The sequence below is a fragment of the Aotus nancymaae genome, unplaced genomic scaffold, assembly GCF_030222135.1.
Source record: "Aotus nancymaae isolate 86718 unplaced genomic scaffold, 86718_ANA_hifiasm-v0.15.2.pri h1tg000049l, whole genome shotgun sequence".
Classification (NCBI taxonomy): Eukaryota; Metazoa; Chordata; class Mammalia; order Primates; family Aotidae; genus Aotus; species Aotus nancymaae.
In genome coordinates, this window is record NW_026988463.1 from 11,143,475 (window position 1) to 11,168,644 (window position 25,170).

Here is a 25,170-nt window from a genome sequence, read left to right on the forward strand (position 1 = left end):
GATCAGTGGAGCCCCAGAGGTCAAGGCTGTGGTGAGCCATGATCTAGCCACTGCACTTGGCCTGGATGACAGAGTGAGACCCTGTTTCAAAAAAATAAATTTAAAAAGAAACCTACTCTCCACCTTTTCCGACAGAGCAGGCCTTGCTCAGGGCTGCCTGCGTCCTCCCACACTCCTCCCTCATCTCACTCTCTGCTGCTTTTTCACTTTTTCTTTGAACTTATTATCGTTCCTCCCCGTCCTCACTCTGGGCTGGGGACCTTACTTCCTACTTAACGTAAAAGCAGAAATGATCATGAAACGTGCACAAGCTCCCCCTGCCTCATCTCCCTATCTCCCTGTGCCTCTGCACACTTCTTTCTTCCATTTCTGTGCTAAACCCTCTGGCACCAATGAAGGCTCATGCCTCCGTTGGACCCAACCCTCTAGTTCACTCGAGCACATGGCTCCAAAAATCCTTCCTTCCTTTGCAAGGTTTCCTCTCTCATTTGCTCCATCAGCAAATGGAATAACCTCTTATTCCACATCTACCCTGCTACCCTTACTACAAAACTGTACGTGAGTGCCAAAACCTCACCTCTACCAAAAACTACAAAACTGAGCCAGGTGCGGTGGCGCACGCCTGAAATCCCAGCTACTTGGGAGGCTGAGGCACAAGAGTCGCTTGAACCTGGGAGGCGGAGATTACAGTGAGCCAAGATCGTGACATTGTACTCCAGTCTGGGTGACAGAGTAAGACACTGTCTCAAAAACAAACCTGTATGTTAAGAGTTGCTGGTTCGGACCAGGCGCGGTGGCTCACGCCTGTAATCCCAGCACTTTGGGAGGCCGAGGTGGGTGGATCACGAGGTCAAGAGATCGAGACCATCCTGGTAAACATGGTGAAACCCCATCTCTACTAAAAATACAAAAAAATTAACTGGGCACGGTGGCGCGTGCCTGTAATCCCAGCTACTCAGGAAGCTGAGGCAGGAGAACTGCCTGAACCTAGGAGGCGGAGGTTGCGGTGAGCCGAGATCGCGCCATTGCACTCCAGCCTGGGTAACAAGAGCGAAACTCCCTCTCAAAAAAAAAAAAAAGTTGCTGGTTCTTGTCACCCCCACCCATCACTGTCCCGGAAGCCTCCCATGGGTAACACCAATGGCCAGACGTCCTGATGGGGCAGCAGCATGTGACGTAGCCCGTAATGCCTCTGGCCTGACACACTTGCTTCCCTGGGTTTCCTGTCCTCACCTGCTTGTCCCTCTTCATCGCCTCTGCTGATTCCTCAAAACCCGCTTGCCACTGGGCTGCCCCAGAGTAGCATCTTAGTTCTCTTTTTTTTTTTTTTTTTTTGACGCAGAGTCTTGCTCTGTTGCCCAGGCTGGTGTATAGTGGCACGATCTTGGCTCACTGCAACCTCTATGTCCAGGGTTCAAGCCATTTTCCGCTAATTTCTGTATTTTTAGTAGAGACAGGGTTTTGCTATGTTGGCTAGCTGGTCTTGAACTCCTGACCTCAGGTGATTTGCCTGCCTTGGCCTCCCAAAGTCCTGGGATTACAAGTGTGAGCCACCATGCCCAGCCTTGGTTCTCTTTTCATCTTTCTCTCCCCTTCTAGGTGAGAGGTCGCAACTAGTCTTGGCGCTTTAGAATGCCATCTATAGCTTCTCAGTTCATATCTGACAAGTCCTAGCTTCTTTTAAGAACAGCAGACCTGCCTCATGCTCCCACGTGGATGTCTCATAGGCAGCTCACACCAAACATGCTGTGTACCCCAAGCCGTGACGGAGCAAAAATCTTCATCCCCAAACCAGCTCCTCTCACAGCCCTCTCCAGCTGAGCAGCTAGAATGATGAAGCCGCCAACAATTCAGAGCACAAACCACCTAGTTCTTCTTGACATTTGTCTCCTTGATACCCGACGTCCCATCTATGGGAGAATCTGGTCAACTTTCCCTAAAGAATCCTGCCCAGGCTGGGCATGGTGGCTTCGCACCTGTAATCCCAGCACTCTGGGAGGCCAAGAAGGGCAGATCACCTGAGGCTGGGAGTTCAAGACCAGCCTGGCCAACATGGCAAAACCACGTCTCCACTAAAAATACAAAAATTTGCCAAGCATGGTGGCACGTGCCTATAATCCCAGCTACTCAGGAGGCTGAGGCAGGAGAATCACTTGAACCCAGGAGGTGGAGGTTGCAGTGAGCCAAGATCACGCCACTGCACTCCAGCCTGGGTGACAGAGGAAGACTCAGTCTCAATAAAAACGAAAAAAACAAAAACTCCAATGTCTAGGACAGCACCGGGCACAAAGTAAAGCTTCATCCCTTGAGTCCTAGGTATTTCCCCAGCTTCATTTTCATACCCCCATAAGCATGTACTAAGCCTCTCACCACCTTTAATACCACTAACTTGATCTTTTAAATTGTTTTAATCATACATGGCTATAATTGCAAATAAAACATGGCTCCTACATTTTTTAACCAGCATCACCTGTATCAACCAGTCACAGTGAAATAAGATGAAAATAAAACAGCATCAAGTTCAATACCTAGCTGGTGTAGCCACAAACTGATCACCAAGACCTGAAGGCTACGTCTCCATTAAAAAGGGCATGAAGACCAGGAGCGGTGGCTCATGCCTGTAATCTCAGTACTTTGGGAGGCCGAGGCAGGTGGATTGCCTGAGGTCAGAAGTTCAAGACCAGCCAGACCAATATGATAAAACCCCATCTCTACTAAAAATGCAAAAATTAGCCGGGCATGGTGGCACACACCTGTAATCCCAGCTACTTGGGAGGCTGAGGCAGGAGAACCACTTAAACCCGGGAGGCAGAGGCTGCACTGAGCCGAGATCACGCCACTGCAGTCCAGCCTAGGTGACAAAAATGAGACTTCGTCTCAAGAAAAAAAATAGGGGGAGGTGACAACAGCCATTAACCAAATAGACTCTCTCTGACATAGTAATGAGACCTGTTTAAAAAGAGTTGGAAAGGAATATGACTTTCTCATGATGCAGTTCAGTTAGCTGGTGGCATGCCCGGAAGCCATCTGAAATAACCTTGACTTCGGGGACCACTGCTTGAGACAAGGGAAAATTCCAAACTCCTTGGAAAAGGGGAAGAGAGCGGCTGGAGCAGGGCACCGAGGCTTCAGGGAATAGCCCCACTCACTGCAAGGTGAGGGCTTGTTGGTCCCATGGATAGGACTGAAACCAGGCCTCGGCTCTCAAAGCACACAGGAGCCTGGACGCATCTCCTGGGGTTGAGGGTCAGCAGAGGAGAACTGTTCTCACAGTCAAAACTCCTTGGGGCTGGGCATGGTGGCTCACACCTGTACTCATAACATTTTGGGAGGCCAAGGCGGGTGGATTACCTGAGGTCAGGAGTTGGAGACCAGCCTGGCCAACATGATGAAACCCCATCTCTACTAAAAATACAAAAATTACCTAGGCATGGTGAGCATGCCTGTAATTCCAGCTACTCTGGAGGCTGAGGCAGGAGACTCAATGGAACTCAGGAGGTGGAGGCTGCAGTGAGCCGAGATCATGCCACTGCACTCCAGCCTGGGTGACAGAGCAACACTGTGTCTCAAAAAAAAACCCTTAGACCTGGGATGTGCTCTGCTGGCAACTGGTCCCCCTGCCCTTCCTGAGTGGCCGGGCTGAGTGACAGGGACACAGCCACTCCGACTCTCTACCCTGTTGCTGCCTCTGCTCTCCTTTCTCAGGCGCAGTGACTCAATGGATATCCCCTCTGCGTTCTGCCCCACACACTTGACCCTTCTTGGGCAAGCAAGTCCAGAGTGGAACAAGAAGACCATTTTTGCCAGTTTTGACATGAACACACACATAATGCAAGTGAAAAGCCTGTCCCGTCTTCTGAGTCTTCTAGGTGCACAAAAAAACCATAAAATCAGGCACTAGAGCATTGAGGGAGGTTGGTAAGCCTGACTGGCTCCTCAGCCAAGAAGGAATTGCAGTGCAAGTTTCACAGAGTTCTATCAGCCAGACAAATGTCAACACAAACCCTCTCTGAAGCCAGACCCACTTACCTACCATCTGCTACACTGCCAGTCACCTCCGGCAAGAACAGCACAAGGCCTCCACCTCTACCCTCTCGCTAGAGGCCCCAAAGCTAATGAAGAGCACTAATCATAATCAAGGGAGCTGCGGCTGCAGGTTCCTTGCCCAGAACTTCTTGGCTTCTATTCCGACATTGACTTTTCAAACTAGTTTGCTCATATGCTTTTACTTCCCTCAACAGGTATGCAATGATGGGATTTACAAGTGGTTCTTAGAAGTAACTCTAAGGAGAGACGTTTTCCTTTTCATTTAAAAAACTAGGCCAGGCATGGTGGCTCATGCCTGTAATCCCAGCACTTTGGGAGGCCAAGGCGGGCGGATCACCTGAGGTCAGGAGTCCGAGATCAGCCTGGCCAACATGGTGAAACCCCTTCTCTACTAAAAGTAAAAAAAATTAGCCAGGCATGGTGGCGCATGCCTGTAATCCCAGCTACTTGGGAGGCTGAAGCAGGAGAATCGCTTGAACCCTGGAGATGGAGGTTGCAGTGAGCAGAGACAGGTCACGCCACTGCACTCCATCCTGGGTGACAGAGTGAGACTCTGTATGAAAACTGCTTGTCCTTTCATGTGCCAGCCTCACCAAAGGCTCTTGACGTCAGATGATTCACTGCAAGGTTGACTTAAGAGTGCCTTTAAGGCTGGCACAGTGGTTCATGCCTGTAATCCCAAATCCCAGCACTTTGGGAAGCCAAGGCAAGAGAATCACTTGACGTCAGACTTTCGAGACCAGCCTAGCCAACATAGTACAGCCCTGTCTCTACTAAAAATACAAAAATTAGCCCAGTGTGGTGGTACCTACCTGTAATCCCAGCTACTTGGGAGGCTGAGGCAAGAGGATCACTTGAATCCAGGATGTGGAGGTTGCAGTGAGCCTAGATCGCACCATTGCGCTCCAGCCTGGGTGACAGAGCGAGACTCCGTCTCAAAAGTGTGCCTTTAATTATCAAACCAAAGCAAATGTTTTTAACAATTAAGAACATACTTCACCGGGATCCTTCCCGTTTGCTGACAGTAACCTCCAGGGATTCTCTCTCTCTGTTTCAGAGGGCCCCCCCAACAGGAAACTTCGCAGTGATGCACCAGGTATCATGCCTTCAGCTTCGCAGCTGTGTGTTGTCTCAGTATTCATTTCCTTTCTGCCCAGTGTGCCCCTCTGCCCACCCTGGTTTTTTAACCCTTGCACATTTTCATGAAATTCCTGCAAAATCTGAAGGCTTGGATATCTTAGTGCAAAGCTGTCATTGAAACCAAGATCAGGATGACAAACAGAACTCATCTCTTGACCCACTGTCCTTCCTGCCTCTGGGCAGTGCATGTGATGTGACACCCAACAGTGCATCCTTATCACTGCATCTTGACCAGATGTCAGAGGCTGTGTGTGTGGCTTGAATTTTTCTTCCTTTCATGCCAAAAGCCACTCTTACACTGTTAGGGCACTCAGCAGCACTGTCCTCCCTTGTCCAGTGAAGACACTTCACTGAGTGAATATGATGGTTCCACTACCTAGGCACATTCCTGGAGAATGTACTTGGCTTCTAGTTAGCTAGTCCAGATCACAAGTCAGAAACCAGAAAGCCCAGGTTCACGGTAACTGCAGCACAGCAACTGGTCCTCCCATGATTCGGCTTTCACAGGCTTGTCCGCGAAAAAAATGAGCTCACTGCAATGTCTGACAAATGCCGGGGACTGCATGTGGCTTGAGTGATGTCTAGCTACAAACTGCATTTTCAGCACATGGGGTGGAAGGTGACCACCACAAATCCAAGCACAGTCCTGGCAGAGCCTTTCCTGGAGGCTTCACTGGCACGTACATGTTTAAGGACTGGGGAATGGACACCCAAGACTCAAGGATGCACATAGGGCCCTTCCAAGAGAGCACAGAGAGGCCTCTGCTTCTGTGGGATTTGAATAACTTTTTTTTTTGAGATGTTGTCTTGCTTTGTCACCCAGGCTTGAGTGCAGTGACATGATCTCGGCTCACTGCAACCTCCGCCTCATGGGTTCAAGCGACTCTCCTACCACAGCTTTCTGAGTAGCTGGGATTACAGGCACCTGCCACCACTAATTTTTGTATTTTTAGTAGAGAAGGGGTTTCACCATGTCGGCTAGGCTGGTCTCAAACCCCTGACCTCAGGTGATCCTTGGCCCCCAAACTGCTAGGATTACAGGCGTGATGAACTACTTTTCACAGGTGAAGTTAGGCAATGTGGCTCTGACTTCTTTCACCCCATGGAGAGGCCAAACCAACCCTCATTTGTGTCCATCTTCATTTTTGGAGAATCTCAGCTTTGCTGTCACTACCAAAATACTTAAAGCAGGGGGGTGAGGTCTTGGTAAGAGCTTCTGCGTCAGTTTTGCAGGGGAGATGAGTCTCCGGGACACTTAGAGCAGTTTTCCTGCCAGCTCACTGGGATCACAGGATAAGCCGAATTCCAGGGTTGGCTGAAGTACAGCACCCACCGGTCAGTGGGAAACTTGAGTCCTTTCAAAGTAGCAGGTGCTTACACTCATGTTGATTCCTGACATCATTCCTGGTGCCTTGGGTAAGTTGAGTCCGGGAATAGAATCCAAATGCTTGGCCAGGCGCCGTGGCTCAACTGTATAATCCCAGCACTTTGGGAGGCCGAGGCAGGCAGATCACTTGAGGTCTGGAGTTCAAGACTAACCTGGACAACACAGTGAAACCCCATCTCTCCTAAAAATACAAAAATTAGCCAGGTGTAGTGGCACATGCCTGTAGTCCCAGTTACTCAGGAGGAAGCAGGAGAATTACTTGAACCTAGGAGGCAGAGGCTGCGGTGGGCCAAGATCGTGCCACTGCACTCGAGCCTGGGCAACAGGTAAGACTCTGTCTCAAAAAAAAAAAAAAAAAATCCAGATTCTCCAAGATCAGACCCTTTAAGAAAATCTTTAGAGGGGTCCCTTACTTCCTGTAACAGGTACAGATCGTGTCAACCTTGGTCTAGGAATTAAAACCAGTTCTAAGAAAAGCACTGGACCCAGAACGGAGTGTCTTGCAGGCTGACAGTCAAGCACGGAGATTCCAACGACCCAGGGCACAATGTATTTCTTAGGTCAAGGGAGCCAAATTTGTCCATTAAGCTTTCCGGTTACCAGACAGACTCTTCCAAGAGCCAAAAAGAAAGTGCTGGGAGCACCAATGTGTAGGTTAGGGACTAATTCCAGCTCCAGGTTAGCTCATCAGGTGGTGTGGTGTTTTTGTTTGTTTGTTTGTTTTGAGATAGTCTGGCTCTGTCACCCAGGCCAGAGTGCAGTGGTGCAATCTTCACCCACTGCAGCCTCTGCCTCCCAGGTTCAAGCGATTCTCCTGCCTCCACCTCCCAAGTAGGTGGGATTACAGGTGTATACCACCACGCCTGGCTAATTTTGTATTTTTAATAGAGATGGAGTTTCACCAGGTGGCCGGGTTGGTCTTGAACAATTGATATGAAGTGATCTGACCACCTCAGCCTCCCAAAATGCTGGGATTATAGGCATGAGCCACTGCACCCAGCCATTCCATCAGCTTTTGAACCTGGAGTAAAAATGGCAAGGAAGAGAGCTGTGTGGGGAACATACAGGGAACAGTCAAACTGCTGCTCCTCTGTCTGCTTCAATTTGGGGATCCTTCTGAGTCAAGTCCTTGGAAGACAGTGCTAAAAAAGAAAAAGACTTAAGGGTCACATCTAGAGAGAGAAGGACAGAGAGTTCTCTAGTAGGGCTGCAAATCTAGAAACTTCTCTCTGAAGCTGGCCTAGGAGAGTTTAGTTTGGAGTGTCTGCAACTTTAAGTATTTCTGATTGCTGCCCTGTGGGAAGCCCCATCCTTTATAGCCAGGTGGGTTTTCCCAGCCAGGGTCTCTCCCATCCTCTGTCAACAGAAGGCCCACGTCAGGGGGTTCCTCTTCTCAGCGATCATGAATCACTGGGCCTTCCTTACGCCTCTAGTCTTACCTGTCTGAGTTGTTCCTTTTGACTCAAGAATCGGTCACTGGGTTGTGTTCATCCTTGTGGCTTCTAGTCCAGCCTTTGTATGGGAAGCGAAAGTCTGCTTGCTTCATTGAGGTCCTAAAATAAATTAAGACCTGTCTTCCAATTCAGGTCAAACAGGGCCAGACGGCAAGAGCTCAACATGATTATCTGTTGCGGTGGCTGAAGAGACTTAAGCGTTTCTTCCAAATAGTGAAGGTCAGCAGCAGGCAGATCTGATTTCTCCTTCTGCCCCCTTCCTCCCTCCTACCCAAAGTCTCCCCTCACGTGACCAGCCCTTCCCATGAAGTCGAGGTGCTGAATTCAGGAGAACCAGGGCAGAAAGGAGATGCAAGTAGTAGGGACGGGGGAGCGGGGGGTGGGGGTTACTGGCTGGAGCTAAAATTCACCTTGCAGGCCAGGCGCACTGGCACACACTTGTAATCCCAACACTTCCAGAGGCCGAGGCAGGTCGATCATTTGAGACCAGCAGTTTGAAACCAGTGCGGGTCACATGGCAAAATCCCATCTCTATTAAAAATACAAAAATTAGCCAGGCATGGTGATGTGCCTGTAGTCAGCTACTCGGGATGCTGAGGCACAAGGATTGCTACAATCCAGGAGGCAGAGGTTGCAGTGAGTCAAGATCATGCCACTGCACTCTAGCCTGGGTGACAGGTGTGGTGGCCGACACCTGTAATGCCAGCACTTTGGGAGGCCAAGGTAGGAGCACCGTGTTAAGTTCAGGAGTTCACAACCAGCCTGGGCAATAATAGCAATACCTCATCTCAATGTAAAAAAAAAAAAAAAAGTAGGGCCAGGCGCAGTGGCTCACGCCTGTAATCTCAGCACTTTGGGAGGCTGAGACCGGCAGATCACAAGGTCAGGAAATCGAGACCAACCTGGCCAACATGGTGAAACCCCATCTCTACTAAAAATACAAAAATCATCTGGGTGTAGGGGCGCACACCTGTAGTCCCAGCTACTCAAGAAGCTGAGGCAGAAGAATCACTTGAACCCAGGAGGCAGAGGTTGCAGGGAGCTGGGATCATGCCACTGCACTGCAGCCTGGGCAACAGAGCCAGACTCAGTCTCCAAAAAAAAAAAAAAAAAAGAAAGAAAAAGAAATTCATAAAAAATTTATCCCAACCGTGAAGATTTCTTTGCTAAAGAAATGCGTTTTCTTACAACCCACAGGCGAGGAAACGAGACCTCTTTCGTTCCTTCTAGAAGGTCTGGAGGACGTCGAGTCATTGAAAATGCAGATGGTTCTGAGGAGGAAATGGACACTCGAGATGCAGACTTCAATGGAACCAAGGCCAGTGAATAAGCAACTTTCTAGAGTTTTGCACCACGGCAAGAAAAACAAAACAAACATCCAAAAGAAAGCAAAACCCAGCTGACTGTATTTAGCATTGTCTAAATCCATCCTCAAATTCCAAACATCACAGACACTCCTCACACAAGGAATATAAAAACCACCACCCCCCAGCCTGGGCAACATAGTGAAACCTTATCTCCACAAAAATTTAAAAATAAGCTGGGCATGGTGCTACACACCTGTGGTCCCAGCTACTAGGGAGGCTGAGTCAGGAGGATCACTGGAGCCCAGGAGTTGGAGGCTGCAGTGAACTATAATTGCATCACTGCACTCCAGCCTGGGCAACAGAGTGAGACCCTGTCTCTACCACCACAACCACTGCCGCCTCCCCCACTACCCTGTATTCAAGGTATAAATTAGATGTACGAGATGAGAAAAACCAAACGGGGAACACAGACACACCCTCCAGCTCTATCAATGGACTGTGCAGACATTGAGTTTTCAGAAAAACATATCCACGGTAACCGGTCACTGGCAATTTTGTTTACATGAAATGGGGAAAAAGTCACCAAAATGGGTGCCACCCCCCTCCCCATTCATTCCCTAACCTGTGAACCTTTCCAACTTCTCATGTCAGGCCCTTGTTTGAGAATTCTTTTCCCCTATCCTGGTTTCCACACCTCAGACACGCACAGTTCACCAAGACCAAGTGCCTTCTGTAGTCACATGAATTGAAAAGGAGACGCTGCTCCCACAGCGGAGAGCAGGAATGCTGCACGGTTTACTACACACCCTGACTGTACTTACAAACACCTTCACTAATAAACGGTTATAAATCACTAGCATGTCACTGGCTTTTCTGTTGAGCTGTTTTCTAGAGAGCAAAAGAAGTTGGAGACATCTGGGTTTTGCTTCATCGTCCCAGACTCTCTGAAGTCAGGGTTATTTCAATGGGGAAACTGAGGCCTAGGGAGGTGATATCAATTGCCTAAGATCCCACACCAGCAAAAGGCAAGGCAGAGACGCAAAGTGAGACTGTCTAAGGGGGTTATTGGGCTGCTGCGGGGTGGGGAGTAAGGTGATGTGAGGTCCTCGGGCCACTGCCCTCTGCCCTTCAACATGACTAAGAGCATCCTTACTCATCAAAACCAGAATCACAAGAAAAATACAAGATTTCCTTGATTTTTTTTAAGCTAAAACACAAAGTCTTGCCCAATAAGTCAGCAAACACTTTCTCTAAAGAGTCAGATAGTGGCCAGGTACAGTGGCTCACACCTGTAATCCCCGCACTTTGGGAGGCTGAGATGGGAAGATCGCTTGAGGCCAGGAGTTGGAGACCCAGCCTGGCCAATAGAGATCCCCTCTCTACCAAAAAAAAAAAAAAAAAGTCTCAAGTCAGCCAGGCAGGACAGTGCACATCTATACTCCCAACTACTTGGAAGGCTGAGGCAGGAGGATCCTCTAAGCCCAGGAGTTCAAGGCTGCAGTGAGCTATGTATAGGTAATAGAATAAGACCCTGTCTCACAACAAAAACACAGCCAGATAGTATTTTAGCTTTTATAAGCTACATATGGTCAAATATTCATCATGTTTAAAACAACTCTTAAAAACATAATAAATCATTCTTAGTAAGGCCCATAAAAACAGGCTGTAGGCTGGGCACGGTGGGTCATGCCTGTAATCCTAGCACTTTCGGAGGCCAAGGCAGGCGGACCATGAGGTGAGGAGTTTGAGACCAGCCTGGCCAACATGGTAAATGCCGTTTCTACTAAAAATACAAAAAATAATTAGCCAGGCATGGTGGCACGTGCCTGTAATCCCAGCTACTTGGGAGGCTGAGACAGAAGAATTGCTTCAACCTGGGAGGCAAAGGTTGCAGTGAGCCGAGATCGTGCCATTGCACTCCAAGCTGGGAGACAGAGCAAGACTCTGTCTTGGTGGTGGGGCAGGGGGTGGGGGGAAGGAGAGGCTGTAGGCCCCATCCTTCTTTCAGCTTCAGTGTTTTAGACAGACATGCCTTGCAAAGGCTCTGTTCAACACAAACGATGCCATATACCACACCAAGTCTGTGGGATCAAACAGATTTGGGAGACAGGAAACATGGGAATGAAGGACTCCACCCTATGACCAGATGCTAACATGCCTTGACTGATGCACCAACATAGCCCAGATCTATTTCTAAAAACCTGGTTTGAACAGAAATTTTTGGAAAAGATTTTTTTCTTATTTCATAACTTGGTTAAAAAAAGTTTTTCACCACCCTATGAGAAAACATGGAAGTACAAACATACGAAGCCTCTATTTGACCACTGGCCCAAACCAGTTCAACATTCGCTTCTCTTGATTTTATTGATCTTTTAAAAAAATAAAAGGACATCTTTTCGGATACAGGTTAGGATGTTTCTAGGGTAAGAAACTCGCCACCGCAGCTTAATTCTCTGTGGAATTTCAGTAGCACTTACAAAGTTCCATTTTCAACCTGAAGATATTTTTGCTGTTCTTCCAGAAAATAACTTAGTAACAAAATGAAGGCCACGAAGCTGCAGGCACACAGAAACTGTGTTCTTTTAACTTGTGACCCACAGAGTGAGACAGCAGTTCCTAACAAGCAGTGGTGAGCGGACAAGCTATGGCGCGTTGGAAATCCTGTGTTCATGTCTTTGTTTGACAAGGAGGCCTCCAACAATGATGTCATGGTGTAATCTTACTTGAAGATCACCCTGGTTACTTCATTATGGCTTTGAATGAAGTCCTGTTCTTAGTGGCTGCATTAACAAGGCCACACTACCCCAAAGACCCCTCAGGGTCCTGAGGCAAAATTCCCCCCACCCCGCCAGAGGACTCAGGAAAATGAATGAATGCAGTTTGCCAAAACAGGACAGATTCTCCACTGACCCTGGTTGGCCTGAGAAATTACTCCAAAAACACCTCTAGAAAACTCAATGAGAAGCAGGCTACAGTCTCAGATGTAGTGTGTGTGGGTGTGTGTGTGCATGTGTGTGTGCACATTTAGCACGTGCATGAGAGAGAGAGTGTGTGTGTGTTTTGATACTCACTCTCTCACCCAGGCTGGAGTGCAGTGGTGCAATCTCGGCTCATCGCAACCTCCGCCTTCTAGGTACAAGTGATTCTCCTGCCCCAGCCTCCTGAGTAGCTGGGATTACAGGTGTGCACCACCACACCCAGCTAATTTTTTCTATTTTTAGTAGAGATGGGGTTTCACCATGTTGGCCAGGCTGGTCTTGAACTCCTGACCTCAGGTGATCCACCCGCCTTGGCCTCCCGAAGTGCTAGGATTATAAGCGTGAGTCAGCATGCCCCGCCTATTCCAGTTTTTAAAAAGGCATGTGACCATTCTGTTCTCTGTTCCCAGACATGATTTCAGTACACCACAAAGCAGTGGGAGATTTTGTTCTGGGAGACAATGCCAGCTGGCTGGGGGCAGGGGGAAGAGCCTCTGAGAGGGACTCCATCCCACATTTAAGGAGACTCGGGACATTAAAAACACCTGTCAAGACCAATCAGAGGCCAGGCGTGGTGGCTCACACCTGTAATCCCAGCACTCTGGGAAGCCAAGGCGTGAGATTCACTTGAGACTAGGAGATCAAGACCAGCCTGGCCAACATGGTGAAACCATTTCTCACTAAAAATATAAAAACTGTCGGGTGTGGTGGCACACTCCTGTAGTCCAGCTACATGGGAGGCTGAGATAGGAGAATCACTTAAACCTGGGAGGTGGAGGCTGCAGTGAACTGAGATCACGCCACTGCACTCCAGCCGGGGCAACAGAGCAAGACTCTATTTCAAAACACAAAAACAAACAAAAACAGGGTAGCCTCATCACCGACACCTTAGGGCTCTTCCCAGAGAGCCCCGTTTGTCCCTCTCTGCAGTGCACACAGTGGCAGGCAGGAATGAGTAGACGTTTCCCAGGGGCAAACCCCAGAGCACAGGTGATGGCCTGTCATTGGCTTGGGATGCAAAGTGAACTATGGTGAGTGCTGGTTCTTATTCTCTAACTTACAACAAAACAAAAACCTAGTATAAAAAGATGACGAACAGTAACAACTCCCGCACCGACACCAAGAGCTTCAGCTTCCGTGGTTTTCCTAAAGCAACATCTTGACTACCCCCTGGGCTGACGGCAGCGGCGGCGAAGATATGTGTGAAGGCGGCTTCCCAAATTCCAGGCGCTTCCCCAACCTTCAGATAGAGCAAACCAAATTAAGCTGACATGACAGCTGTGAGAAACTGGCTAGCATCGGGGCCCACAGAGGTCTAGGGGCGAACATCAAGAGTCAGGAGCAGGGTCTCACAGGGTCTCAATTTTCTCTCCTGTGAAATGAAGAAGAGGACACTGGCTACCTGGCTCTCAGATTCCAAGGTCACACAAACGCCCAGTCTCAGAACCTCTAGAAAGACCCATCTCTTACCTATTAAACTGATTTTGGTTGTTTTTATAGCCTGGGCAACATAATCAGACCCTGCCTCTACAAAAAAAAATGCAAAAAAAATTAGCTAAGTGTGGTGGCCTATAGGTGCAGTCCCAGCTACTTGGGAGGCTGAGGTAGGAGGATCGCTTGAGCCTGGGAGACAGAGGCTGCAGTGAGCCGAGATCATGCCATTGTGCTCCAGCAGCCTGGGCAACAGAGCAAGACCCTGGCTCCAAAAAAAAAAAAGGCAAGGCATGATGGCTTAAGCTTGTAAGCACTTGGGAGGCCAAGGCAGGAGGGCTGCCTGGAAAATTACTCTGAAAACTCAAACATACCTCTAGAAATCTCAGTGAGAAGCAGACTACAGTCTCAGAGGTGTATTCTCAAACTCAAAGCCAAGAGTTTGAGACTAGCCTGGGCAACATAGCAAGACTGTTTATATAAAAAATTAAAAAAAAATTAGCCAGCAGTGGTGGCATGCACCTCGAGTCCCAGCTAGTTAGGATGCTGAGGCAGGAGGATGGCTTGAGCCCAGGAAGGTGAGGCTACAGTGACCTATGGCCGCACCACTGCACTCCAGCCTGGGCGGCAGAGCAAAACCCTGTCTTACAGAAAAAGAAAAAACAAACATTTTTTAAAAAATGTATAATCCTTTTTAAGAGTCTCACTGTGTTGCCCAGGCTGGAGTGCAGTGGTGCAATCTCAGCTCACCCCAACCTCCGCTTCCTGGGTTTAAGTCATTCTTGTGCCTCAGCCTCCCAAGTAGCTGGGACTACAGGCGCCCACCACCATGCCTGGCTAATTTTTGTATTTTTAGTAGAGATGGGGTTTCGCCATATTGCCCAATTTGGTCTTGTGAACTCCCGGCCTCAAGCAATCCACCCACCCTGGCCTCCCAAAGTGCTGGGATTACAAGTGTGAACCACTGCATCTGGCCTAAAAATCCACGTGTAAAGGTTGACAGTTACGTGCACACCATGTAAAAGGTTTTTAATTTCCTGTCTCGTGTCTGCTACAAACCCATCAAATTCATATGGCTTAGGGCCTGGGGAGATGGTAGTCACACATCTTGCAGAATTTCTAAATCTGAAAGCTGCCCTGACTTTTTCTGCAATAAGTTCTTACTTCTTCACCCAAGCTGGAGTGCCGTAGCTCACTGCAGCCTCAACCTCCTGAGCTCAATCAATCACGCTGGTCTCAGGCTGCCAAAGTGCTGGGATTACAAGTGTGTGCCACTGTGCCTGGCCTGATTTTTTTTTAGGCAAGAAAATAAATGACACTGTCAAAGGTCAGATCTGTGCTATCCCATGGTGGGACAGTGGGGTGGCTGGTTTCGGGAACACAGTCTGGCCAGAAGTTAATGCCAGTTTCTCAGAGCTTCTACAGATTTAAAAAGAAAAAAAAATCTTCTGGGGGAAGCAGGGCTGTGATTGATGCTCAACTTCCCAAATAAGGTGTTTAATTTTTTTTTTTTTTTTTTTTTAGATGGATTCTTGCTTTGTTGCCCAGGCTGCTGGGCAGTGGTACAATCTTGGCTCACTGCAACGTCTGCCTCCCAGGTTCAAGTGATTCTCCTTCCTCAGCCTCCCGAGTAGCTAGGACTACAGGCACATGCTACCATGCCTGGCTAATTTTTGTATTTTTTTGGTGGAGATGGGGTTTTACCAATGTTGCCCAGGGTGGATTCAAACTCCTGATCTCAAGTAATCCACCTGCCTCGGCCTCTCAGAATGCTGGGATTACATGTGTGTGCCACCATGCCTAGTCCAAATAAGAGCTTTATACAACACCTTCTTACAGTGTAACCATGAGTAGCAGCTGTAGAATCAAATGATAAAAACGATCTGCTTGGCCAGGCATGGTTGCCCACACCTGTGGTTCCAGCAGTTTGGGAGGGTGAAGAGTGAGGATCACTTGAAGCCAGGAGTTTGAGACCAACCTCAGCAACATGGCAAAACTTTGTCTTTAGAAAAAATACAAAAAGTTGGCTGGGCGCAGTGGCTCACGTCTGTAATCCCAGCACTTTGGGAGGCTGAGGTGAGTGAAACACAAGGTCAGGAGATGGAGACCATACTGGCCAATACAGTGAAAACTGGTCTCAACTAAAAATATAAAACTTAGTCTGGGCGCAGTGGCTCACACCTGTAATTACAGCACTTTGGGAGGCCAAGGCAGGCGGATCACAAGGTAGAAGATCAAGACCACCCTGGCCAACATGGTGAAACCCCATCTCTACTAAAAATACAAAAATTAGCTGGGTGTGATGGCATGCGCCTGTAGTCCCAGCTACTCGGGAGGCTGAGGCAGAACTGCTTGAACCCAGGAGGTGGAGGCTGCAGTGAGCCGAGATCACAGCTAAGCCTGGCGACAGAGCGAGCTCCATCTCAAAAACAAAAAACCAAAAACTAAAACAAAAATTAGCTTGGCACAGTGGCTCGTGCCTGTAATTGGGAGTCTGAGGCAGGAGAATCTCTTGAACCAGGGAGTCAAAGGTTGCAGTGAGCCAAGACCACGCCACTGCACTCCAGCCTGGCAAAAAAGCGAGACTTGGTCTCAAAAAAAAAAAAAAAAAAAAAAGAAAAACTACAAAAAATGAGCCAGGCATGGTGGCATGCACCTGTAGTCCCAGCTACTCAGGGGACTAAGGTGGGAGGATCATGTGAGCCAGGAGGCAGAGGATGAGCTATGATCGTGCCACTGTATTTCAGCCTGGGAGACAGAATGAGACCCTGTCTCACAAAACAAGACCCTCTCCTTAGTCCTTTGACCAAGCCAGAAGACACCACCTAATGCTGCCTACAGGGAGCACAGGAGAGGATAAGGTTTGCTGAAGTCATCCTGTAATTAAAAAAAAACCTCATGGCTGTGGGTTGGGGGCTACTGTCTCTGGTCTGGGGCAGGTCGGTTCTCCCCAACAGCGAGAGGCTTATTAGAAGGTACTGACCCTTTATCACCCAAAGGGACGCTGGTGCTGCCTGGCCGTCTCTCGCTGCCATCTCTGTTCTTGCTGCTCCGCCCAGAGGCTGGGCCACCTGTTCGGTTTGGGGACTGATCGTACACGAGGTTCCGGCAAGAAGCGAGTTTGGACTCCAGTGCCTGAAGAAAAATACACTTTTTATCTCTCAAGTTATAGGCAAGGACTATTCTGTCTCAGCAGAGCCCGTACAGAGGAAAGAACCCCAGACAGTCGTTCTCAAACTGTTGTGCGCCGGAATTCCAAGGTGGGACCCCAAGAGGAACCCAATGTATATGCCAGTCTCAGAACCAAGTACCTTAGGTATTTGGGAGCTGGCTAGGCACAATGGCTCACACCTGTAATCCCAGCACTTTGGGAGGCCAAGGCAGGAGGCTTAACATCAGGAGTTTGAGACTAGCCTGGGCAACAAGGTAAGATCCCATCTTATTTATTTTTTTTATTTTTTTAGATAAGGTCTTGCTGTGTCACCCAGGCTGGAGTGCACTGGTGAGATCACAGTTCACTGTAGCCTCAACCTCCCAGGCTCAAGCAATGCTCCCACCTCAGCCTTCTGAGTAGCTGGGATTATAGGCATCTGCAATCATGCCCATCTAATTAAAAAAAAAATTTTAATGAAAAAAATTGTTTAAATTACAAAGCATTTTTACAAATGTTTGGGAGCTTCCTGGAAAGAGATCATGAGCCTCGACCTCTCATGCTCAAGCAGTCCTCCCACCTCAGCCTCCTGGGTAGCTGGGACTATAGGCATGCACAATCACACCTGGCCAAAAAATAATAATAATAAATAATAATGAAAAAAAAGATGTGGCTGGGCATGGTGGCTCAAGCCTGTAATCTCAGCATTTTGGGAGGCCGAGGTGGATGGGTCACCTGAGGTCAGGAGCTCGAGACCATCCTGGCCAACATGGTGAAACCCCGTCTCTACTAAAAATACAAAAATTAGCTGGGCGTGGTGGCGTGTGCCTGTCGTCCTAGCTACTTGGGAGGCTGAGGCAGGAGAATTGCTTGAACCCGGGAGGCGGAGTTGCAGTGAGCCAAGATTGTGCCACTGCACTCCAGCCTGGCGCCTGGTGACAGAGTGAGACTCTGTCTCTTAAAAAAAAAAAGAAAAACAAAAACAAAAAGTTTTTAATTACAAAAATTTTTAAACAAATAAAAGCTTTCTGGAAAAATCACTAAGCTACCAATTATCCAACTCTGCCCGTAGGAAATATGAAATCCACTTCTGGAATCCTTCACTCTTTGGTTTACCTTATTAAACCTCTGCAGAATGGCAGGAGGTTTGACAAGGACTTTGTCTGGCTATAACAGATCCGGAGGAAACCAAAAAGATGCTGACAGCACCCCCAGGCTTCTCTGTACTCCAACCAGGCTAACTATTAAAACACGGACCTGTTTACAGAAAAGCAAGCCAGACAACCAACAGCCAGAGTAGAAACATGAAAGAAATGAGATGCGAGCTTCTATTAAGTTGTATGAATACACTGCGCACAGTGACAACCTGGTAGAAGTTAAATTATGTGGCCTTCTGGGCATCATTTTTAAAAATAAAATAAACAGCTACAAAGAATACCTATGTTATTGCTTAAGCACAAAAGGATCTCTCCCTGTAATTAACATAAAAGTTGAAAGGCCAAGTTCTTTGCCCTAGGCTTTCAAGACTTTTTTTCTTTTTTGAGACGTAGTTTCGCTCGTTACCCAGGCTGGAGTGCAATGGCGCGATCTCGGCTCACTGCAACCTCCGCCTCCTGGGTTCAGGCAATTCTCCTACCTCAGCCTCCTGAGTAGCTGGGATTACAGGCACGTGCCACCATGTCTAGCTCATTTTTTGTATTTTTAGTAGAGACGGGGTTTCACCATGTTGACCAGGATGGTCTTGATCTCTTGACCTCGTGATCCACCCGCCTCGGCCTCCCAAAGTGCTGGGATTACAGGCGTGAGCCACCACGCCCAGCCGACTTTTTTTTTTTTTTTTTTTTGAGACCAAGTCTCACTTTGTTGCCCAGGCTGGAGGGCAGTAGCACAATCTCAGCTCACTGCAACCTCTACCTCCCGGGTTCAAGCCAATCTCCTGCCTCAACCTCCCGAGTAGTAGTAGAGATGGGGTTTGACCATGTTGGCCAGGCTTGTCTCCAACTCCTGACCTCAGGTGATCCACCCGCCTTGGCATTGCAAAGTATCAAGATTCTCTTAAACCCCCTGAGAAATAAACAAACGAAAAAACCAGAAGGCAGTTTTTTCTTTTCTCAGACAATGTCGTGCTCTGTCACCCAGGTTAGAGTGCAGTGGCGCCATCTCGGCTCACTGCAGCCTCGACCTCCCAGGCTCAAGCAATCCTCCCACCTCTCAAGCCTCCGTAGCTGGCAATACCAGTGTGCACTACCACGCCTGGCTAATTTCTGCATTTTTATAGAGGCAAGTCAGGGCAGGCAATTTCACCATGTTGCCCAGGCTAGCGTCAAACTCCTGGGCTCAAGTGATCCTGCCACCTTGGCCTCCCAAAGTACTGGGATTATAGGCATGAGCCACTGAACTCGGCCAAAAGACAGTTTCTAAATGCTCCTCAGTTTTTTCAAATTTAGGAAAAATAGGACATCACCCTATTTCCCAAATTGCCTAGAGGAAAAATGGTACAAGGAAAGAGATATACATACGGTTCTTAGAGTCAGAGCTCTGAGTGTCTGGCAGTAACTCCCACAGGAAGCTCTAATGACTCCCAGGGATGCTAAAGGAGCAGTCACACCTAAAACTTACCACACTGCTATGCAAGGGGCCAGGTGCACTGGCTCACACCTGTAATCCCAGAACTTTGGGAGGCCAGCGTGGGAGGATCACATGACACCAGGAGTTTAAGACCAGCCTGGGCAACACTGCGATACCCCATTACTACAAAAAATCAAAGTATCAGCCAGCCATGGTGGTGCATACCTGTGGTCCAAGCTCCTTGGGAGGCTAAGATGGAAAGATCGCTTGAGCCCAGGAGTTCGAGGCCACAGTGAGTTGTGATCATACCACTACACTTCAGCCTGGGCAACAGAACAAGACTCCTGTTTCTTAGAAAAAGAAAAAGAGAGAAGAGGGAAGGAACTAGAGTAAGATCCACCCCTTCATATATCCTGAAGGACAGGCAGGAAGGCACCAAAGGCCAAGAAAGTGTGGTCTTACCCCAACTTTCCGCAGTAGATCTCCCACAATGTTGAGGGCTGAGATCCGGGCCGCAGGCGTGAGGGGCGTCCCCCCTGTGGAGTCATCCAGGCCTGGGTGTGCAAAAGAAATGTGCATATAACACATCAAGCTACAGTCATGTCTATGCACTAACAGCTAGAGATCCAAAACCATGTGGACGGGAGGGACATGGATAGCTTCCCTTGGATCCTAGAAGCTACCCTACTTCTTTCAGTAGTTAACTGCATCACACACCTAGGGCCTATATGACAACCAGTTTTTCAAGTCCTTGTGATGATGACTACATCAAATGTTTGTTTTTACATGTTAGTCTTTTTTTTTTTTTTTTTTTGAGACACAGTCTTGCTCTGTCACCCAGGCTGGAGTGCAGTGACACAATCTCAGTTCACTGCAACCTCCACCTTCTGGGTTCAAGCAATTCTCCTGACTCTGCCTCCGAAGTAGCTGGGATTACAGCCAGGGGCCACCACACCCGGCTAATTTTTGTATTTTTAGTAGAGATGGTGTTTCACCATGTCGTCCAGGCTGGTCTCGAACTGCTGACCTCAAGTGATCCGCTGGCCTCAGCCTCTCAAAGTGCTGGGATTACCGGCATGAGCCACTATGCCTGGCCTTTTAAAAGAATTTTTAATAGAGACGGGATCTCACTATGCTGCCAAGTTGATCATCCTGAACTCTGGTCTCAAGTGATCCTCCCACCTCAGCCGCCCAAAGAGCTAGGATCACAGGCAGAAGCCACCATGCCCAGCCATGTCAGTCTTTTTAAACAAATCCTTTTAAAATTGTAGGCAATCCATACAGTTAATTAACATAATGGCATCTGTGATAGATACAGGAACTATAGAAAGGGCAATCCAGCTTTACAAGGGTCCTGCAGAGCCTCTCTTCTCCAAGTGGGGTCCATGCACCAGCAGCATCTGAGAACTGTCAAAACTGCACAATCTCTTGGCTGGGGGTAGTGGCTCACACCCATAATCCCAGCACTTTGGGAGACCGAGGTGGGTGGATCACCTGAGGTCAGGAGTTCAAAACCAGCCTGGCTAACATAGCAAAACCTCGTCTCTACTAAAAATACAAAATTAGCTGGGCGTGGTAACAGCTGCCTGTAATCCCACCTACGCAGAAGGCTGAGGCATGAGAATATCCTGAATCCAGGAGGCAGAGGCTGCAGTGAATTGAGGTCATGCCACCACACTCCAGCCTGGGCGACACGATACAGCAAGACTGTCTCAAAAAAAAAAAAAAAAAAAAAAAGGCAGAATTTCAGGCCCCACTCAAGACCCCCTGGATCCGAGGTACATTCTACCAAGGTACCCAGGTGAGCTACATGCATATTAAAGTGTAGAAAAATAGTCGGGCATGGAGTTGCATGCCTCTAGTCCCAGCTACTCAGAAGGCTGAGACAGGAGGATCACTGGAACCCAGGAGCTGGAGGCTGGAGCGAGCTATGATTGCACCACTGCACTCCAGCCTCGGCCACAGAACAAAACTGTCTCTCTAAAAAAACTGAAATAAAGTATGCAAACTGGCTCTAGACTGGGGTCAGGCGGAGCAGCTCATGCCTGTAATCCCAGCACTTTCAGAGGCTGAGGCAGGTGGATTACCTCAAGTCAGGAGTTTGAGACCAGCATGGCCAACATGTTGACACCATGTCTTTACTAAAAATACAAAATTAGCCAGCCATGGTGGTAAACGCCTGTGATCCAAGCTTATTTGGGACGCTGAGGCAGGAGCATCAACTTGAACCTGGGAGGAGGTGGTTTCAGTGAGCCAAGATCGCACCATTGCACTCCAGCCTGGGCCAAAGAGCGAAACTTCACCTCAACAAAACAAAAGGGCTCCACACTGGGATTCTAGAAGTCTCACTGGTCTCTTCACCACCAAGGGACGAGCTAAGGGATAAAGCAGTAGATGGTAGGGTAAGCCCTGGAGTCTGCCTGCCTGGGTCTGAATCCCCATCCATCTGCCATTCACTTGCTTCATGACTCTGCTTAACTCAGGGCCTCGCTTCCATCAAATGGGAACAGCACTTGTATCCTGGGACTGCGGTGAAGGGTGCAGGGTGGCTGGTGCATACTGAGCACCTCATAAGTGTCTGCTATTAATATCTGCTATAAAAGTCCTGATCGGAAGCTGTCAGAGGCGCTGGGGTGAGAATTCAGATTTCTTATTTTTTCTCCACACAGCACAGGTTACACCGAGTCTAGCTCTCGGTGGATGTATTACCAGACCCACAGAATGCTTTTCACTTTTTCATATTTGGTTACTGACATTTCAAATTTGGGAGATTTCATATTCAAAAAGAGGATTTTGGGCCAGATGCGGTAGCTCATGCCTGTAATCCCAGCGCTTTGGGATCAGCCGAGGCGGGAGGATCACTTGAGTCCAGGAATACGATACCAGCCTGGGTGACATAGCAAGACCCCATCTCCACCAAAAATACAAAAGTTAGCCAGGTGTGTTGGGAGCGCATTTAGTCCCAGCTACTCCAGAGGATGAGGTGGGAGAATCACTTGAGCCCATGAGGATGAGGCTGCAGTGACCCAAGATCCTGTCACTGCACTTCAGCCTGGGCAACAGAGCAAAATCCTGTTTCAAAAAAAAAAAACCCAACAACAAAAAAGAGGATTTCTGGCTTTGATGAAGAATGCAAAAAGCTGCAGATGAAGGGCCATTCCTTGTAGCTGCAGAGGGGCAGCTACTCCCTCTGGGTGGGGTTTCCATCTCCCACCTCACCACAGACTCCACCACTCCCTACTGCCTCCCATCCAGACACTCCTCATTGATCCCAATGCCCAACCCAAGGAACATCCCAGTCTACTGTCTGCTCAAAGCCTGAGAGCAAATCAGGCTCTGAGCCTGGTGCAAATCATCACACCCCCAGGACCCACCCCAGATTCTTACCCAGGAATTCTTTGTGAAACCAAGAAATCCCTCCAATTCCCACTCCCCTTACCACGTCTGAAGCTCCCGGGTGTGTTTAAACTCGAGCTGGGTCCTCGATGGGTGATGGGCGTGGATGGCAAGGAGCCTGTGGCCTGCACAGCTGTGTCTGTCCTCTCAGCTTCCACTGAGCTGGGCAAGGGGGTCCTGGGTTTCTCCTGCTTCTGCTGCACGGCCAGTTCCTGCCGCAAATCTGTGCCAGGAAAAGGATTCAGGAATTCAAGTCCTCAGCAGGTGCTGTGATTCATGCCTGTAATGCCAGCACTTTGGGAGGCCAAGTCAGGGAGATCACTTTAGGTCAAGAGCTTGACACCAACCTGGCCAACATGATGAAACCCCATCTTTACCGAAAATACTAAAATTAGCCAGACATGGTGGCATGTGCCTGTAATCCCAGCTATTCGAGAGAATGAGGCATGAGAGTCACCTGAATCCAGGAGGCGGGGGTTGTAGTGAGCCCAGATTGTGCCACTGCACTCCAGCCTGGGCAAGAGAGTGAGACTTTGTCTCAAAAACAAAAAGGGAATTGAAGTCCTTGGCTTTGGGTTGGCAGAGTGCAGGAGGAGAAGTTCAACAGTAGATACTGGTCAGGATAAAGATCTACTGGGATGAAAAACTCCAGTTGGAAACCCCAAATAGAGGGAAACCCACAGACTTGCAACTCTACAGGATTTTTCTTTTAAGTAAAAAACAAACTGGTTTTAGATTTCTAAAAAGCTATGGCAGTGACACGCTAATGCTTTTATTATTCAAAAAATAATTCCAACATAGCAGTGTATCTAGAATACTAAATGAAAGTATGCCCAGATGCAGTGGCTCACACGTGTAATCCCAGCACCTTGGGAGGCCAAGGTGGGAGGATCGTATCAATCCAGGAGATTGAGGCTGCAGTGAGCCGTGATCATGCCACTCCAGCCTGGGTGACACAGTGAGACCCTGGCAAAAAAAAAAAAGGTGGGGGGGGCACGCAGTGGTTCACACCTATAATCCCAGCACCCTGGGAGACCCAGCTGGGAGGATCACTTGAGGTCAGGAGTTCAAGGCCAACATGATAAAACCCTGTCTCTATTAATAATACAAAAAATAAGCTGTGCATTGCAGCGTACACCTGTAGTCCCAGCTGCTTGGGAGGCTGAGGCAGAAGAAATGCTTGAACCTGGGGGACCAAGGTTGCAGTGAGCTGAAATCACACCACTGCACTCCAGCCTAAGTGACAGAGTGACACTCTTGTTTCAAAAATAAGTAAAGTATGCTTTCCAGACTATTGCCAAACGCTCCTCCTTTTGAGATGGAGTTTCACTCTGTTGCCCAAGCTGGAATGCAATGACACAGTCTCAGCTAACAGCAACCTCCAACTCCTGGATTCAAGTGATTCTCCTGCCTCAGTCTCCCAAGTAGCTGAAATTACAGCACACACCACCATGCCCAGCTAATTTTTTTTTTTTTTAATAGAGACCATATTTCACTATGTCGGTTAGGCTGGTCTCGAACTCCTGACCTCAGGTGATCCACCCACCTCGGCCTCTCAAAGTGCTGAGATTACAGGTGTGACCCACTGTGCCCAGCTGTTCTCTGCATTTTCAAACATAAACTTTATAGATATGTGTATATCTACTGAGCATAAAATAGGAAGGATTTTTATTAAGCATTAATGGAAACATACCATACATCCCGTGTATGACTTGCTCTCCCCACATCAGTGGTATATCTTGGCAATCTTTTTTGTTTGTTTTAGAGACAGGGGCTGACTTAATCACCCAGGCTAGGGTGCTTTGGCACAATCACAGTTGAATGTAATCACCAACTCCTGGGCTCAAGTCATCCTCCCACTTTAGCCTACTGAGTAGCTGCAACTACAAGCATACGCCACCAGGCCTACTAATTTTTTTACTTTTTATTTTTGTAGAGATGGGGTCTTGCTATGTTGTCCAGGCTAATCTTGAACTCCTAGGCTCAAGCAATCCTCTTGCCTCACTCTCTCAAAGCGCTGAGATTACACACATAAGCCACTGTGCCTAGCCTTGGCAATCTTTCTACCACAACATTTCTATCTATACCTTGTTCATTTTAACGAACATTTCACAAAATAAATCTATGCACTCACTTAACCACTTCATTATTGATGGGCATCTAGGAACAACTGCTGTTTTAAACTTAGGAATTTTTATTTTTAATCCCCCACCTAATGGTTCCACATTAGAAAGCAAATTAATGTTATAAACAATTGGGCCAGGAATGGTGACTCACACCTGTAATCCCAGCACTTTGGGAGGCCGAGGTG

At 48.3% G+C, this 25,170-nt stretch overlaps 2 protein-coding genes across 14 annotated transcripts in view; one reads left to right on the forward strand and one right to left on the reverse strand.

Annotated features, from left to right (window-relative positions):
• MYH11 (myosin heavy chain 11) overlaps positions 1-10,189 on the forward strand; it is a 164,371-nt gene extending 154,182 nt beyond the window's left edge. For 2 of the 5 annotated variants that reach the window (XM_064362466.1, XM_064362467.1), the window contains 2 exons: positions 5,105-5,143; positions 9,226-10,189. In XM_064362466.1, coding sequence (XP_064218536.1) covers positions 5,105-5,135 — 31 coding nt within the window. In that variant the 3' untranslated portion in view covers positions 5,136-5,143; positions 9,226-10,189. The remainder of the gene's footprint in view (positions 1-5,104; positions 5,144-9,225) is intronic. The other 3 variants (XM_012477419.3, XM_064362465.1, XM_064362464.1) reach the window with 2 other exon arrangements.
• The window catches only part of NDE1 (nudE neurodevelopment protein 1), a 65,428-nt gene continuing 44,737 nt past the window's right edge, over positions 4,480-25,170 (reverse strand). For 5 of the 9 annotated variants that reach the window (XM_064362474.1, XM_064362468.1, XM_064362469.1 and 2 more), the window contains 4 exons: positions 22,903-23,082; positions 19,926-20,017; positions 16,728-16,879; positions 11,645-13,553 (listed from right to left, as the gene is read on the reverse strand). In XM_064362474.1, coding sequence (XP_064218544.1) covers positions 13,460-13,553; positions 16,728-16,879; positions 19,926-20,017; positions 22,903-23,082 — 518 coding nt within the window. In that variant the 3' untranslated portion in view covers positions 11,645-13,459. Of the gene's footprint in view, positions 8,128-11,644; positions 13,686-16,727; positions 16,880-19,925; positions 20,018-22,902; positions 23,083-25,170 lie in introns of those variants that run through there. The other 4 variants (XR_010337351.1, XM_064362473.1, XM_064362472.1 and 1 more) reach the window with 4 other exon arrangements.